Below are 17678 nucleotides of genomic sequence, written 5' to 3' on the forward strand. Positions count from 1 at the left end.
AACCTCAGTGATGTGAGGGACTTACAGGATTAGGCAGTGCCTTTGGCAACACTGCTGCACATGTACCTGGTCTAAGATTGAGAGAAGCAGAAAGAGGAGATCTGGCAGGAGTTGCAGAGCTGCAGGCCAGGCTGCTGGCCCATGCCTACATGGTGAGCCAGCAGATCAGTGCCTAGCCCCATGATGACCTTTAGGGCTTCAGATCAAATGGCTGCTGCTTTACTTCTGCCTTCCAAATCTCACGCACATTCTCTTTTGACTAACCCTAACCTAGAATCATACAGGAAAGGGAATTCTGGAAAATGTAGTTCTATCTTAGCTAAGTCGACACTCTATGAAGCTACTGCAAGTCTGTTTCTGCATAAATCCTTGAGTAAGCAAGGGACAGAAGATATACATCTGCTATATTTTCAAACTGTCTCAGTTCATGAGTGCGTATCATAGTGTTAGCATGGCACAATGTTGAGTACATACAATTAATTCTATTTGGTTGAATTTTTAGAATAAGACTGCTTTCCTAAACTCTAGCCAACTGTTTCATTACACCTCTCCTGAAGAAAGTGATCTGCACCAGTGTGAGGGGAGAAAGACTGTTTGCATTGGGTCTATAAACTGAGAGATGGCATATGTGGGTCTCTGATATGGTCCCCTCCTAAGAAGGGATTTCTAGAGTAGTTTTCCCACATCCAATTTTCAATTTACACTTTGACTTTGAAACCCAATCCTGATTTTAGAACCTCCTGCAATAAATATTTGTTAAAATGGTGAAAAATGAATTGTGAATTTCTTATCTGTAGGGATTTTCTGGTAAGTGTCTGTATTCCTTTTAGCAACTAGCAAAGTGCTTGGCACAAATTAAGTACTCCATATAGATGTGGGTTAAATTATTTATTGCAAATTTCTATTCTGGTGTTGTAAAATGAGTATTATGCTTTCTTTTTCAGTAGTTTTCCAAGTTGCCTTTAATATAAACCACTTAATATTGTGTGTGCCTTGGGGCTTCGGTAAAAATGACCGCCCATTCAGTGTGGGTTTTGCAAGGCAAGTTGGAGCTTGCAGAAAAGTAAATGTACATTGAAATACTTGGGAAAATTTTGGCCCTGTTTGTTTCCTTCAGTGTTTGCATAAATTCCTACACTCTACCTGTACCTCTCTCTCTTCCTCTCTTTGATAAATTATCTTAAATATTATAAAGTAATTCATGCTCTTATTAAACAGTAAATAAAGGAGAAAAGTGAATATAAAAGTTCTTGAAATGCCTCCTCTGCCATACACAATTTTGTGTGATTCAAAATTTCACTGTTGATATTTTTTGAATGTATCTTTCCTCAAATATTCCATATATTTACAAAAATATATACGAATATGTATGCATACTTATATGCTTATATTTGAAGGAAACAGGATTACATTACATAAAAATACTATGCTGCTACTGGTTTTTACTTATGATATTTTGAAACTTTTTCAACATCAGCACATAAATGTGCAGTTTTCTTTTAAGTAAACTCTTGAAATGTATTCCAATGTATGTAGTCACAATTTAACCAGTTCCCTATGATGGTCATCTTAGGCTGATTCTAAGAATTAACATTATAAACAATGTTGCATATACATATATCTTTGCATGTATCATGCCAATATAGCCAAGGAGTAAATTTGTAGCGGTGGAAGTACATGGTTTGCCTGGGTTTTGTTAGCAACTGAAAAGTATGTATTTTCAGGATATATAATATTTATAGCTCATTAAAAGTTTCTAGTCAACACAGGGTTACACATATCTACACCTCCTCATTTGTCAAGAGACCTTTGACAAAAGGAAAATAAGACCTTGGAAGAAAAGTCGACAAATTTGTCCTTATTCTTTTAGAGCTTCCTTTAGCCATCTGCAATTCACTGACAATTAGCATCCACCACCATCTCCTGGAACTGAAGACAGCTTTTCTACAGATTAAAAGTATCACTATATTTAATTCAAAATCGAATGCATTGTAAAACAATTATTTTTATAATTCCATTATCTTAATATGGAACAATAATGCTGATATTGCCACTAAAAATTAGCTGGCATTATCTATTAAAATTGATCACATGCATTTCTCATGACCCATGAATCTACCCCTATATACACATCAGAAATGAGTACATGTATCTGTCAAAAGTGTTCTATGAGAATGTTTGCAGCAGCATTATTCCCAGTAGCCTCAAAGGGAAACAACACAAATGCCCTTCAACAGTGGAATGCATAAATTGTGCCATACTCATAAAAAGGAATAATACATAACAGTGTAAATGAAGAAATTATTACCATAGAAACTACGGATGAACCTCATGAACATAATGTGAATTTGAATAGAGCCAGACACAAAGGAATACATAATATATGATTCCAAAGAATCAACAGGAAAAATGAATCTGCAGTATGTGTTGGCTAATGACTGGAGGGGTAATGAGGTGCTGATCTGTGCAATGTGCTAGCATTCTATTTTTTGACTTGGATGGGTTTTGCATAGGTATCTTCAGCTTGTGATAATTATCAGCAGAGGGGAGAGTATGCACACAATTCTTCAAGATGAGACTGGTGACATGTAGAGAAAAGGGAGAAATGACTGTAGTTTAAAAAAAGTCAATTCCCTCCTCCCCACTTCTCCAGCTCTCCATTTCCTAGGAAGAGAGCCCCGGGAAAAGTAAACAAAGAAATAAATTCGAGCTCAAACTCTCAAACAGATCTGGAGACTCAAATATCCATCGCTCTGGGCAAAAGGCATTCCTAGATTTGTCCAAGGTACAAAAACTACCACTCTAACCACGTTTCTTCGCTGCCCGGGGTCAGATAAGTAAAAACCAATTATTTATTTATCTTTAAGTTACTTCCAACCTTGCTTCCTCGAGCTTCCGAATCACCTAGGCAACCTGGAAGCTGCCCATCTAAGGGGGTGAGGTCGAATCCCAGCCTTGACGCCTTAGCAACCGAGCGAGTCTTTCTCGCGTCCCAGCAACGCGCCCGGCCCTTTCCTGTCGGGCCCATTCTCCCTGGTGCCCCTCCCTTCCTCGAGGCTGCAGCTCACCCCTCACTGGGTCTCTCCCTGGTCCGGAGGGCGCGGGTCTGCACACTCTCACTCAGTGCCGGAGAGCAGTTCCTGCGGCTCCTGTGGTGGGAGCTGCCCGAGAGCCAAGGCAGTGGCGAGGGACGGCGAGAAAGAATGTTTAAGTTTATTTAAGAAAGAGGAAAAAAGAGTCAACAGATTCAGGATTTTCGTCATTCTGATTTTTAAGGCACATCCAAAGCTCCGTGGAGAAGGGGCTGGAGGGTGGGAGAATCATTTTTGTATACACTCCATATAAGAGAGAAGAGACCCATCGAAGATTCAGTACGGAGTCACCTGGAAATTGGAGATGTTGGATACGATCGCCCGTGCCCTGCAGGACCTGGGCAGGCAGGTGCTGCCCACTCTGCCCTCGCTGAGCCAGGAGGGTAAGCGTGTTGGGTAGTGGGGGGTGGCCCTGGAGACTGAACCTTCACCTGCTTGCAGGGGAAGCGGGGAGACCCACTTCCCTATTCCCTGGCTCAGGCCTGGCCTGCAAGTGGCTAAGTTGCCTTGACAACCAGCTGGTAATCACATCAGACCCACCCTGGACGCCCAGAGACCCTTTTCTGGTTTTGATTAAGCCAGGTGATGCATAGACAGCGCAAAGTAAGTGATCAATAAAGGGACTAGCACAAAGTAAGTGCTCAATAAAGGTTAGGTAAAAACAAGCATTCCCACCCCACCCACTGGGATGGATCACAACCCTTTTGCCTACCTAGAGAAAAGAGGTGCAGAGACCCTAAATGGCTCCTTTTCAGAGTTCCTGCAAAGATGGTTGCTTTTATTGCCTTTGACGTCATGTGGTTGTATTAAGAAAATGAGATGATCATAAAAAGATACAGGGTAAGTACTTTGGAAGGGGACCTGGCACCTTCTCAGAGAAAATTCATTACGCTTGGTTAGTAGCAAGACAAGATCTGTTTTTAGCATCGTTTGTAGAAGAGTCACCCCAAAGTGAGGCTGAGATCTGTCTGCAAACCATAGGAGCACTTTGGAAGAAAAGTGCTGCAGGAATGCAAACTCTTATTATTATCAAACCACTATAACAGAGATGTTGCTTAGGCTTTAACCAAATGACCACAGGAAACAAATACGAACAGATACTTCTTTCTCTTCCCCTGCATCACTCCTATCTTTTCCTCTGAAAATCATCATGAAAGAAGCATTGAAGATAATGGTTTAATGAATTTAAAAACATATGCTATATTTGTAAATTTATATATAGTCATTCAAGTAATTTTGAAACCTTGCTATATGCTGAGCACTAGTTAATTTATGGTGAACAAAAATCTTGGAATTTACTGTTTAGTGGGGAAGATACACATTAATCAAATAATTACACAAATCAATGTAAATTTACCATTTGGGTAAATGCTACCAGGGAGGAGGTAAATGGTACAGTAAGAATTTTTTTAAAAAATGATTTTTTAGAGCAGTTGCAGGTTCACAGTAAATTAAGAAGGAGGGACAATGTATTAGTTTATTCTTACACTGCTATGAAGATACTATCCCAGACTGGGTCATTATAAAGGAAAGAGGTTTAATTGACTCACAGCTCTGCATGGCTGGGAGCCCTCGGGAAACTTAAAATCATGGCAGAAGGGGAAGCAGGCATGTCTTACATGACGGCAGGAGAGAGAGAGAGAGAAGCCCAGGGGACTAGGGGAAACCGCCATTTATAATACTCTCAGATCTTGTGAGAAATCCCTCACCATCATGAAAACAGCATGAGGAAAACTGCTCTCAGGATCCAATCACCTCCCACCAGGCCTCTCCCTCAACACCTAGGGATTACAATTCAAGATGAGATTTGGGTGGGGACACAAAGCCTAACCGTATCAGATAGAGATGTCCCACATACTCTCTAACTTCACACTTGGATAGGCTCTCCTATTGTCAACATCCCCCACCAGAGTGGTACTTGAGTTACAATTGAACTTTCATTGACACATCAAAATCACCCAAGGTTCATAGTTTACATTAGAGTTCTTTCTTGGTGTTGTACATTCTATGAGTTTGGACAAATGTAAAATGACATGTATTTATCATTGCAGTCATATAGAGTATTTTCACTCCCCTTTATTCTGCCTATTCACCCCTACCCCCAGTCCCAAACTCTGGAAACCACTGATCTTTCCACTGTCTTCATAGTTTTGCCAGTTCCAGAATGTAATATAGTCGGAATCATACAGTGTAAGCCTTTTCAGATTGGCTTCCTTCACTTAGCAATATGCATTTAATGTTCCTCCATGTCTTTTTGTGGCTTGATAGCTCATTTCTTTTTAGTTCTGAATAATATTCCATTATCTAGATGTACCACAGGTTTTTTTTTTTTTTTTTTTTTTAAATCTATTCACCCACTGAAAAATGTCTTGGTTGCTTCCAAGTTTTGGCAATGATGAATAAAGCTGCTTTAAATATCTGTGTGCAGGTTTTAAAAAATTGGATGTAAGTTTTCAATTCACTTGGGTAAATACACAGGGACATAACTGCTAGATTGTATGGTAAGTGGATGTTTAGTTTTGTGAGAAACTGCCAGACTGTCTTTCAAAGGGGCTGTACCATGTTGCATTCCCAAGAGCAATGAGTGAGAATTCTTGTTGCTCCATGTTATTGTCAGCATTTGTTGTTGTATTTTAGATTTTGGTCATTCTAATAGATGTGTGCATTGTTATCTCATTGTTTTAATTTGCATTTTCCTGATGATATATAATGGAGAGCACCTTTTAATATGCTTGTCGTGTTTTGATGATATATATATAAAGGGCTTTGGCTCATTTTTAAATTGAGTTTTTCTTTTCTTAGTGTTAAGTTTTAAGAGTTATTTGTATATTTTGCATGACAGTGTCTTTTGCAAATATTTTTTTCCAGTCTGTGGCTTGTCTTCTCATTCTCTTGACATTGTTTTTCACAGAGCAGAAGTTTTAAATTTTAATGAAGTCCATCTTATTATTTCTTGCTTGGATTATGCCTTTGGTGTTTCATCTAAAGTCTTTTCTATACCCAAGATCATCTAAGTTTTGTCCTATGTTATCTTCTAGGAGTTCTATGGTTTTGCACTTCATATTTAGGTCTATGATTCATTTTAAGTTAATTTTTGTGAAAGATGTAAGGTCTGTGTCTAGGTTCATTTTTTTTTTATTTTTTTGCATGTGGATGTCCAGTTGTTCTAGCAATGTTTGTTTAAAAGACATTCTGCTCCATTGTATTGCTTTTGCTTCTTTGTCATAGATAAGTTGACTGTATTTATATGGGTCTATTCCTGGGCTCTCTTTTGTGTCCTATTAATCTATTTGTCTATTCTTTTGTCAATAACACACTGTCTTGATGACTCGGCTTTATTGTAAATCTTGAAGTTGGGTAGTGACAGTCCTCTGACTTGTCCCATGTGTTATCTAGGTGCATATTATTTAGTCCCCATGTATTTTGGGATTTTCCACTTATCTTTCTCTTATTCATTTCTACTTTAATCCCGTTGTAATCTGGAGCAGGCATTGTATGATTTCTATCCTATTTGTTAAGGTGTGTTTTATGGCCCAGAACATGGTCTGTCTTGGTCAATGTTCCATGTGAGCTTGAGAAGAATGTGCATTCTACTGCTGTTGGATGAATTAGTCTGTAGATATCAACTATATCCATTTGACAGATGGTGCTGTTGAGTTCAACTATGCCTTTACTGATTTTCTGCCTGCTGGATCTGTTCATTTCTGATAGGTCAGTACTGAAGTCTTCAAGTATGATAATGGATTCATTTATCTCTTCTTGCAATTCTATTAGTTTTTGCCTCATGAATTTGACAACTATTTTTAGGTGTATACATATAAAAAATTCTTATGTCTTCTTGAAGAATTGACCCCCCTATTATTATGTAATGCTCCTTGTTTCTGACAACTCTCCTTGATTTGAAGTCTGTTCTGTCTAAAATTAATATAGCCACTCTTGCTTTCTTTTGATTAGTATTACCACGCTATATTTCCTCCATCCATCTACTTTTAACCTATATGTTTTCAGATTTAGATTGGGTTTCTTTTAGACAACATATAGTTGGGTTTTGTTTTTTGGTCCACTCCAAAAATCTCTGTCTTTTAATTGGTACATTTAGCCTATGTTCAAAGTGATTACTGATATAGCTAGATTAATATCTACCATATTTGTTTTTGTTTTCTACTTTTTGCCCTGGTTTTTTGTATCTATCTTTATTTTCAACTGAGCATTTTATGATTCCATTTTCTCCTTTTTTAGCATATCAGTTATACTTTTTAAAAAAATTGCCTTAGACTACAATATATATTTACAATCAATTCAAGTCCACTTCCAAATAACACTGTACCACTTCACAGGTAGTGTGATTGTTTTATAATAACAAAACCTTAATTCCTTCCTCCCATCCCTTGTATCATTGCTGTCATTCATTTCATTTCACTTATATATAAACATAAATACATATATGAATAAGCATACATAATTGAATAATTATTGCTATTATTGGACAAACTGCTATCTATTAGGTCAGCTAAGAATAATAAAAACAGGTGCAGTGGCTTATGCTTGTAATCCCAGCACTTTAGGAGGCCAAGGTGTGAGAATCACTTGAGTCCAGGAGTCCAGGAGTCCAGGATCAGCCTGGGCAATATAGTGAGACCTTGTCTACAAAAAATTAAAACAAAAAAAGATGGACATGGTGGCACACGACTGTAGTCCCAGCTACTCAGGAGGCTGAGGTAGGAGGATCGCTTGAGAGCCTAGCAGGTGGAGGTTAAAGTGAGCCAAGACTGCACCACTGCACTCCAGGCTGGGCGACAGAGTGAGACCCTGTCTCAAAGAAAAAATAAGTTTTTATTTTACCTTTACTTATTCCTTCTTTGATGGTCCTCCTTTTCTTTCCTTTTTTTTCTTTTTAAATGTAGATCCATGTTTCTGACCTACATAATTTTCCTTTTTTCTAAGGAACATCTTTCAACATTTCTTGAAAAGCAGGTCTACTAGCAATTAATTCCATTAATTTTTGTTTGTCTGAAAAACAATTTCTCCTTTGCTTTTGAAAAATAATTTTACAGGATGCAGAATTTTAGGTTGCTGTTTTCTTTTTATCAACACTTGAAATGTCTTACTGTACTCTCTTTTTGCTTGGTTTCTGAGAAGTAGTTCAATATAATTATTATCTTTGTTTCTCTATAGATGAGGTGTTCCTTCCCCTCCCTCTGCCCCAGCTTCTTTCAGGATTTGTTTTTAGCTCTGATTTTCTGTACTTTGAAAATGATATTCCTAGGTGTCTTTTTTGGGCATTTACCCAGCTTGGTGTTATTTGAGCTTCCTGGATCTGTGGTTTCACGTCTGACATTAGAGGGAAATTCTCAGTAATTGTTTCAAGTATTTCTTCTATTATTTCTCCCTCTTCTGGTATTCCCATTCTGAGTACACCCCTTCTGTGGCTGCCTCACAATCCTTGGATACTCTGGGTTTTTTTTTTCCCAGTCTTTGTTCGCTTTCCTTTTGAAGTTTCCTTGTCACATTTTCAAGCTCAGAGATTCTTTACTAAGTCATATCCAGTCCACTAGCAAGCCTTTCAAAGGCATTCTTCACTGCTGTTACAGTGTTTTTAGTTGCTAGCATTTATTTTTGGTTCTTTCTTAGGATTTCAATCTCTCTGCTTATGTTGCCCATCTGTTCTTGCATGCCATCTACTATATCCATTAGAGCCCTTAGCATATTAACCATAGTTGTTTTAAATTGCCAGTGTGATCGTTCCAACATCCCCACCATGTCTGGCTCTGATGGTTGCTCTGTCTCTTCATATTGTGTGTTTTGCCTTTTAGTATGCCTTATAATTTTTTCTTGATAGCTGGATGTGATGTACTGGGTAAAGGTAACTTCTATAAATACACCTTTAGTACTGTAGGGGTAGAGTGTGCGGGGGTGGGAAAGCAGTCTATAGTCCTATGATCAGGTCTCAGTCTTTTAGTGAGCCTGTGCCTCTGGACTGTGAACTTTACAAATGTTTCTCAGATTTTTCCTTTCTCCTTAGGTGGGACAGAATGACTAAAGTGGACTGGAGTTGGTCATTTCCCTTCTCCCAGGTCAGTTAGGCTCGGATAATATCCCAGCAGGTTAGGCTCTGGTGAACTAGTTTCTTCTGAGGGCAGGTCATTAAGAACAACAGAGTGCTCTGGCATATTTAAAAATGGTAATTTTTTTCTTCCCCCCACCAGAAGCACAAGGAGATTTTTCTCTCCTATTTACTGGATATTTAGCTGTGGGAATCTGGTTGAGCTCTGGGAAGTAAACCTTCCCCTATGTGGGAACCCTCCCTCCATGACTGGGTTCCCCTGGAGGTTTTAACTCTTGGTGTTGTCCACACTAAGCCTCCAGAAATTTGTCAATTACACTTCGGGTTTTCTTACCCAGCATTGGTTCTTGATGCTGTTTCTGCATGTGCGTCTGTTTCAGGAAGCCATTCCTCCTGGTATTTGCATTTCTGTCTCTCTAATTTTTAGGGGCAGCAGTCTGCCCTGTGTCCTCCCTCATCTTATGGATCCAAGAAGAGTTGTTGATTTTTCAGTCCGGTCAACTTTTTAGTTTTTAGGATGGAGTGGTGACTTCCTTACATACAGCACCAAGAAATGGAAGTCAAATGAGAACTTTTAATAGAGAGTAAGGATGGAGGTGTGTGCCAAGAATGACTAAAGAAGGGATAATTTGAGCTGAGTTGTGAAGAACGAGTTGGAATTAAGTAGATGAAATGGATCAGAGAGGTAGAGAGTGGAAGTGAGGTGAAAATGATTTTGGCAAAGGGAATGACAAGGGCAAAAACTTACAGTGAGGGTATGATGTAAAGGAGCAACTGAAAGACAGTGGACTGGCTGCTCTGTAGATTTGGGGAGGGAGTGTATTCTAAAGCAGGCTAGAGAGAAAGGAAGGGGTCAAGTAATGCAGGGCCTTGTAAGTCATATTAAGGATGTTGACCTTTATGTTAAGCCTGATGGGAAGCCATTAAGTGTTCTGAGCTGGAGGTCAAGAAGAAGTTGAATGATGCGATCAGTTTATATTTGGAAAAGATCACTCCGGTTGCCAGGTGGGAAAGGAATAGGAGGGTCAAGAATACCTATAGCAATAGTCTTGGTGAGAACAAATGGTAGCTTGGTCTAAAACTGGTAACAGTAGAAATAGAGAGGAGTGCAATGAACGAAGGGCAACTTGGAAGTAAAATCTACAGATTATGGTGATGGACTGGATGTTAGGGGTGAGGGATAAGAGAAGTCTAAAGGATGACTTCTGAGTTCCTGGCTCATATAAATTAATAGATAGTGGTGCCATTCACTGAGACTGATATGCCAGATAAAAGACAAGATTTAAGGGAAGAAAGATTGTGGTTTTGGGCAAGTTGAAGGGCCTTTGTGTGTTATCTAAGTAGGCGGTTGGATAAAGGTCCACAATCTCAAATAGGGGGTGGCAAGGAGTCTGGGTCTGTAAATAAACATTTGGGAATCATCTTCTGTGTGGGTGTGACTGCTGAAGTAGAGAGTACAGAGTGAAAAGAGAAGCAGCCTAGGAATGTACCTTGAAAAACCCTACCATTTAATGGTTGGGTTGAGGAGGATAAGCCTGCAAGGGAGACTGAAGAAATGGCCAGTTAGGAGAAAACCCAAATAAGAGTAGTAGTATAAAAGCTAAAAGGAGAGGTGCTTAAAGGGGGAGGGAGTGATCAATAGTGTCAGACATGGCTGAGGGCTCAGAATTAAATACGTTTATTGAATGTATTGACAAAGAGACCATTGGTGACTTCAGCAAGGGCTTTACTGGTAGAATAACAGAAGTCAAAGTCAAACTACTATTTATTAACTTTCACAAATGATCTATTGCAACAAGGATGAAGATAAAACTCAGCAAAACACAGAAATTAACTTTCATTAGTGTATATATTCATCATTGCATATTCCTGCTGCTTCTGTATCTTTTAGCAAAGTTTAATATTATGTAATTATAGTGCTTAGAAGGCCCTGTCATCATTTTACAGATGTGAACTGGGTAAAACTTGAGTCCATGGAGGCAGGAAGGCTGTGGGCCTTCCACGCAGCACACTGTTCTTTCCATTGCATTATGCTCTGGGAATATGTTTCTTTGTTCAAATCATCCTTTACTATTCTGCTATATTATTCCATATATCAGTATTTTAATTTTAGAAGATAAGTTTTATAACATCAGGAAACATATCTGTTTTTTTGACATTAATGTCTTATTCAAGCATATAGTATTGTATAATTTACAGAACAGGCATGTAGTTTGTTTTTTTTTTTATAGTGATCATATACAAGATACAGTATTCCTGTTACTTGGCACTCTGTTTAAGCATATGGTTTTGAGTGCATGGAATGGTAAGAATTTGAAGCCAAATGAAGGTTGAACTGAATATAGAGTATATGTCTAGGGATTAGTTCTTTATAAGAGTGATTCTTGGCACTTCAGTGTTTGATTGAAATAAGTAAGAACCCTGGCCTCCCTTAAAATATGAAAGTAGTATATCCTTCAATTTGCTTTTTAGACTTGATATTTTTCATTTTGAGATTTAATGATATCCTCTCTGACTCTTTGGGATGTCAGAAAAAGTCAAATTTAGAAATTACAGTCTGTAAGCTTTCCAAGTCTATTCCGATTGGATTGCAGGGGCCTAAAGCTTCCTAAGGCAAATGATATGCATAGTTTCCTTTCTCTTCAGTGAGAAATAGCAAATTTTAGTTTAGACTAATTAGTTCTGCTCTTATATAATGTTGTCTATTAGGCTGTATGGAATAAAACAATACAGTGGGCTTGAATATATTATCCAAATGAAGAAAGACAAAATCCTCAAATTTTCAATTAAACTCAGCTGAGTCTTTTCACTGGGGTTTCGTTGCAAACTATACACTTTCTTCTGGCTCTAATGAAATCATTTCATCTTCAGAGTAGTTGTTTTCCTAACATACGAGCTTTCAGAGGTGAAAGACTTTTAGAGTCATACATTTAACAATTTTGACTTAATAACTTTGAAAGTTCTCCATGTACATCTGGATACTGAGATTTTGCATTCGTGAATTAATGAAATGTTTGGTCATGATGAAAATTTTGATTCAGTATACAGTTAGAACTGGTTATTAGTTCTCAGCAGCCTGTAGTAGAATTCTATGTGCTGTGGGGGTGGGGAGGAGTGGAGAACAAAGTAGGGTGGGCAGAATAGGGGAAATGCCTGATTACAGAAAGTGATTAATGAGGGGCAGAATCTTGGCCCTCGTGCTCATTGGAGCCTGCAGCCCTAATTTTATTAATGGGTGAATTTCCATCACCAAACTTGATCCCAGATATTCATAAAAGTCACTGCTACTTTCAGCCATTAAACCTGCCCCTTCCCTGGCCTATTAATAAAAATATTTATAACTCTGATATACCAGAATTAAAAGATTGCACTCTCCGTGCTTTAGTTAGTGGTTTAAATTGTTAGAAAAAAAGATAAACTAAATAAACCAATAAAACAAGCAGTTTCCAAAGTAGAAAAAGGATTGGGCTTTTGTCACCACCTGCATCTATGTCCCCAAATGACAAGCTGGTTAATGTCACTGTTCTTGATTTTTTATTTTGAGAATTAAAACTTAACACTCTTGAGTTGCAAAGAGTTCTTAATTGAATAGTATCTTTGATAAACACATGATTAGGTTTGGAAGGGTGATGTTAATACAGATATAATTTTCTAGGCTTTGAAATATTAGTCATACCTACAGTATAGGTTCATATCATACATTAACACTTTAGTTATTGGCAACTACCTGTTTTTCTACCACAGTTTTTTGAGACACAGAACAAGAAGATAAACTTGGAAGGCTCCCCTCCAATCAGTCAAAATTGATAGTGCAAAATGTATGCATTAATTCAAAGTAAAGCTCCTTGTCCTACTCAAAGTGTGTTTTTAAAAATTATTATTTTAGGCCGGGCATGGTGGCTCATGCCTGTAATCCCAGCACTTCGGGAGGCCAAGGCAGGTGGATCACCTGAGGTCAGGAGTTGCAGACCAGCCTGGCCGATGTGGCGAAACCCCATCTCTACTAAAAATACAATTAGCAAGGCATGGTGGCTGGCGCCTGTAATCCCAGCTACTCAGGAGGCTGAGGCAGGAGACTCGTTTGAACTTGGGAGGCGGAGGTTACAGTGAGCCGAGATCGCACCACTGCACTCCACCCTGGGCATCAGTAACACCCTGTCTCAAAAAAAAAAATTTTTTTTAGACATATTATTAGTATTTGTTATTTCCAGAACACAGTAGATATGAAGCAATGAATTATGACTGGTCCAGGAGCCCACAGAGTACTAGTAGCACAAGTGACAGCTGGTAGCTTAGCAGTGAAAAATGAAAATAAAAAGCAGATTTGAGGATTTAGCAAAAATGGAAGTGTAGGAAAAGTTAATGTACACAAAACAGCCTTTCATGCCTTAGTGGCCTTTTGCCTTATTCCTGTGTTATGGAATGGCGTGAGAATGAACGTTCTTATTAATCAGATGGCACAGAGTAGACACCCGATAAACGGTTGCTGAATGGGTCTTTAAGAAAAGGCTGGGTTATACTTGATTAACTCTCTTTATAGAATAAAGAAAAGGGTGTGACAGAGTTCCCTTTGCTGTAGAAAGATTTTCTTTAAAAATTTATTATTATTATTATTTTAAATCACATCTTCCAAACTTAAGGGAGTAAACCTTAGCTACCAAGAAAATTAACTTTTGGGAATAGCCTTGTTTTTTCTTAATTCTAAATTAATCAGGAATTAGTGTCATTTGTTTCCACATTTCATATTTACATTTTTATTTATTAGCACTAAGATACTACCACATGGGTGGTCATATAAATTAAATAATTTCTCATTACTTTTGAATTTCAGAAGTCTCTATTATCTGGGGGAATGTATCAGAATTTGTGGGACGGCAGTTAACCCTGCACAAGGTAATATTTATTAATTTATTAATAAATTAAATTTATTTATTAATTTTAATGTAGGCATCTAAAGGATCTTTCCTCCATAGTCTTATATAATGTTGCTGGGAGCAGGGCAGTAGACTTTAGAGCCATCCCATTTAACTTCCAGTCCTGTGATTTTATGATGCTCATGCTTCGGACTTGTGGGTAATAGATGTAACAAACATGAATTTTATTTTTAGGTAATGAATTTGTAAGTTCTGCTCTTCTAGTGTTACAGAGTGTAGTGCTGATCAGCCTGGGTGTGTGTAAGGAAACTAGATGAGTTCTGTTTGTCTGTGATCTGATAGTTCCTGGCATAGCAGTAGAAAGATATAACGCTTCAAAGATATAACGCTTCTTGTCTTGCCTCCTTGCAGGGAATGGATTTTAATTGAAATAGAAGACTTACCAAAATGAGAAACTTTGCCCAGGGCTGGACCGTTCCCTCCTGTTAAGTCTTGACTTTAGATGCCATAAAACTACATGGAGATTTGGGGATGAGCTTGGGGGAAGCTGGGAAGTTGTGAAACTTTTATACCCCATTCAGAGGTCCTACTGTGAGAGCCCTTGGGCAGAATTCATACTTCAAATTTATTTTGTTTGGCTTGAGAATTTGCATTTGTTATCAGCACTTAAACTTGGGAGAAATTATATAATGTTTTGGATTTTTCCCCTCCCTTTCATTGAAAAATCAGCAGATCTAACGATACTAGTCTTCCATTACTACGTGGTGACACATTTGGAGCTCAAGATGTGTTCTTCCCTTTAGATGGGGTGTGCAGTCCATAGCCATCACATTCCCTGGCTGGCTACTTTCACTCTCTTGCTTTCTTTTTTGGCTCCTATAGGCATTTGAGTTTGTAGTCCTTGATATATGATATCTCCAGGGAAACAGAAACCCAGTATGAGAGCTAAAAACATTTGCTTCTACCCATCAGCCAGGATCACTACATTGCAGCATATGATTTGGATGCTGGGTTGTCTAAGTGGCAGACATAAAATCTAAAAGTAGGAATGAGAAAGCAGAGATTCTCATGCCCTCTTAAATTCCTCTAATGGCAGATGATTAAAATTTAAAATGTCACACAATTTAGGACAGGAGTAATCTTGGTTAAAGATTAAAAGATGCTATGACATTCACACAAATTTTCTTAGCCTTTTGATGATACAGAGATGAGCGATCTGATGTCTGTAAATCATCATGGACCAATATATTACATTTTATACTCAGCTTCTTTGAAAACTTAGAATTATAAAATGCTATCACTCTGAAGAGTCCTAGAGATCACTGAATTTTTAAGCCCTAAGCTTACTTCTCTTCATGTTTTTTGGATAATAATATTAAAGATTATTTTTTCTTCACTCCTTCAATGATTTTTTTTTTTTTTCCTTTTCAGGGGGTTCAGATTCCAGGATTTGGAACTTTCACTTTCATGAGACAAAAACTTGAGGTGGGAAACAACAAATTTATCTTAATCCAGAGGCCTGTGTTTATTATGGCGGAGAAGCTAGTGCAGATCCATGGACTCAAACAAAACAAAATATATACTCCTGGTAAATAATTCTGATATGTAGGATTTTCCCAGAAGGTTACTGTCCTGGGGATTAAAAAAAAAAAAAAAAAATGAAAGGGCAAAGCATAGCCAGTGCTGCTGTCTTACCTTCTGATTTGAGGAACTCACTTTTCATAAGGTGCTTTTGGCACAGGGAGGGGCCAAAGTGGAAAAATAATAGAGTCTTCCTGAAGGCTATTTTAAACCCCAGTAACCTAAGAGGTAGGAGTGAAAAAACCTGATGTAACGTAACAGAAAATTTATGTAAAAGCCACACCACAGAGCTGTAAGCCCTTTATTTCAGATCGTAAGAAATTAAAAGTGGTTATAAAGAAGAGAAAGTTAATTAGGATTTCTGGTTGGGAGAACTACAATCAGTATCAGCTGTCAAAAAGATACCTTTCTATCATACGTATAATCCAAATCATTAAAATTTGAAAGTTAGAAGTTGAGTAATTCCATAAAGACTTAATGCATACCTTACATACCTTTCTCACACCCTAAAGCCAACCTCCCTGCCTCCCTCCCTCCCTCCCTCCCTCCCTTCCTTAAATATTGATTGAGAGCCAACTATGTGTCAGACCTTGTTCCAGGTGCTTGAGACATAGTGGTAAACAAAATAGGCATAATCCCTGCCACAGACTGCTTCCATCCAGCTTTAGTGTGTGGGCTTCCTAACACCTCCCTTGGTTACTTAGCAGCCTTTGGGTGCATACTTTCTGATTCCTGGCTGTGTTCCTTTTGACCTTCCTGATTGTCCCCGCCCCCTGCATCAGACTCACACCTGGATGAATGGAGACAGTCTATCTCCGATGGCAACAGGCGAAAAGGCTGTAACTGTCCTCTAAGTTAATGTTCCTAAAAGTTAATTTTCAGAGTCACTTGAGTTAACTTTCTACTTTCAAAAGAATGATATATTAGAAGAACAAATGCCAACAAACCATACTTAGAATTTCTTAGGTATATATTCAGTATGGTGGGCTTGATGAACTTTTCAGCTATTTTTACCTAGAGTTTTTTTTTTTCTTTTCTTTTTTTCCCCCTTTCATGGGAACAAAAAGAAATACCTAGAGTTTTATGTCAGAAGAAATATATCCTATTTCATCAAAAACCTATCTAAGAAAATGAAAATAAAGCTAACATTTTTGCAAAAACATCTGTGCCTTAGAATTAAAGCTCATTTTCCATCTTGGATCTTGTACTGTAGTCCAAAAAAGTAGTTTAGATCTAAAATTGTATTTTTTACTGGGTGAGGCAATTTCAGAATTAGACATATATGACTGAATTAGTTCAAAAGAATAATTCTAGGCCGGGCATGATGGCACATGCAATGGTGGCACATGCCTGTAATCCCAGAATTTTGGAGGCTAAGGCGGGAGGATCACTTGAGGCCAGAAGTTCAAGACCAGCCTTGGCAACATAGCAAGATCCTGTCTCTACAAAAAATTATTTCAAAGAACTTAGGCGTGATGGTTGACACCAGCAGTCTCAACTACTTGGGAGGCTGAGGCAAGAGGATCACTTTAGCCCAGGAGTTGGAGGCTGCAAAATAATAATAATAATAATAAGATAAATAGGGAAATAAATAAAAATTTAAAACCCCCAAAGAAAAATTTCTGTCTACGTTTAGCTTTGGGGTTATGATTCTTCATTATTAATTAACTAGGTAACTGTATTTGTTCTCACACTGTTATAAATAACTACCTAAGACTGGGTAATTTATGAAGAAAAGAGGCTTAATTGACTCACAGTTCTGCAGGCTTAACAGGAAGCATGGCCAAGAGGCCTCAGGAAAGTTACAATCACGGCAGAAGGCAAAGGGGAAGCAAGCACATCTTACTATGGCGGAGCAGGAGAGAGCAAGCGCGAAATGGGGAGGTGCCACACACTTTTAAACCATCAGATCTCATGAGAACTCACTCACTATCATGAGAACAGCAAGGGGGAAATTCACCCCCATGACCCAATCACCTCCCACCAGGCCCCTCCTCCAATTAGACATGAGATTTGGGCAGGGACACAAATTCAGACCATATCAGTAACTAAGCAAACATTTTATAG

The 17678-nt window shown here is 38.2% G+C and overlaps 1 protein-coding gene across 1 annotated transcript in view; it reads left to right on the forward strand.

Annotated features, from left to right (window-relative positions):
- The first annotated feature begins 2638 nt into the window (after positions 1–2638).
- Positions 2639–17678, forward strand: part of CCDC81 (coiled-coil domain containing 81) — a 48578-nt gene continuing 33538 nt past the window's right edge. The window contains exons 1-3 of the mRNA XM_050755842.1: positions 2639–3475; positions 13988–14049; positions 15462–15618. Of these exons, the coding sequence (XP_050611799.1) occupies positions 3397–3475; positions 13988–14049; positions 15462–15618 (298 nt within the window). The 5' untranslated portion in view covers positions 2639–3396. The remainder of the gene's footprint in view (positions 3476–13987; positions 14050–15461; positions 15619–17678) is intronic.

This window comes from Macaca thibetana, chromosome 14, assembly GCF_024542745.1.
Source record: "Macaca thibetana thibetana isolate TM-01 chromosome 14, ASM2454274v1, whole genome shotgun sequence".
Taxonomy (NCBI): Eukaryota; Metazoa; Chordata; class Mammalia; order Primates; family Cercopithecidae; genus Macaca; species Macaca thibetana.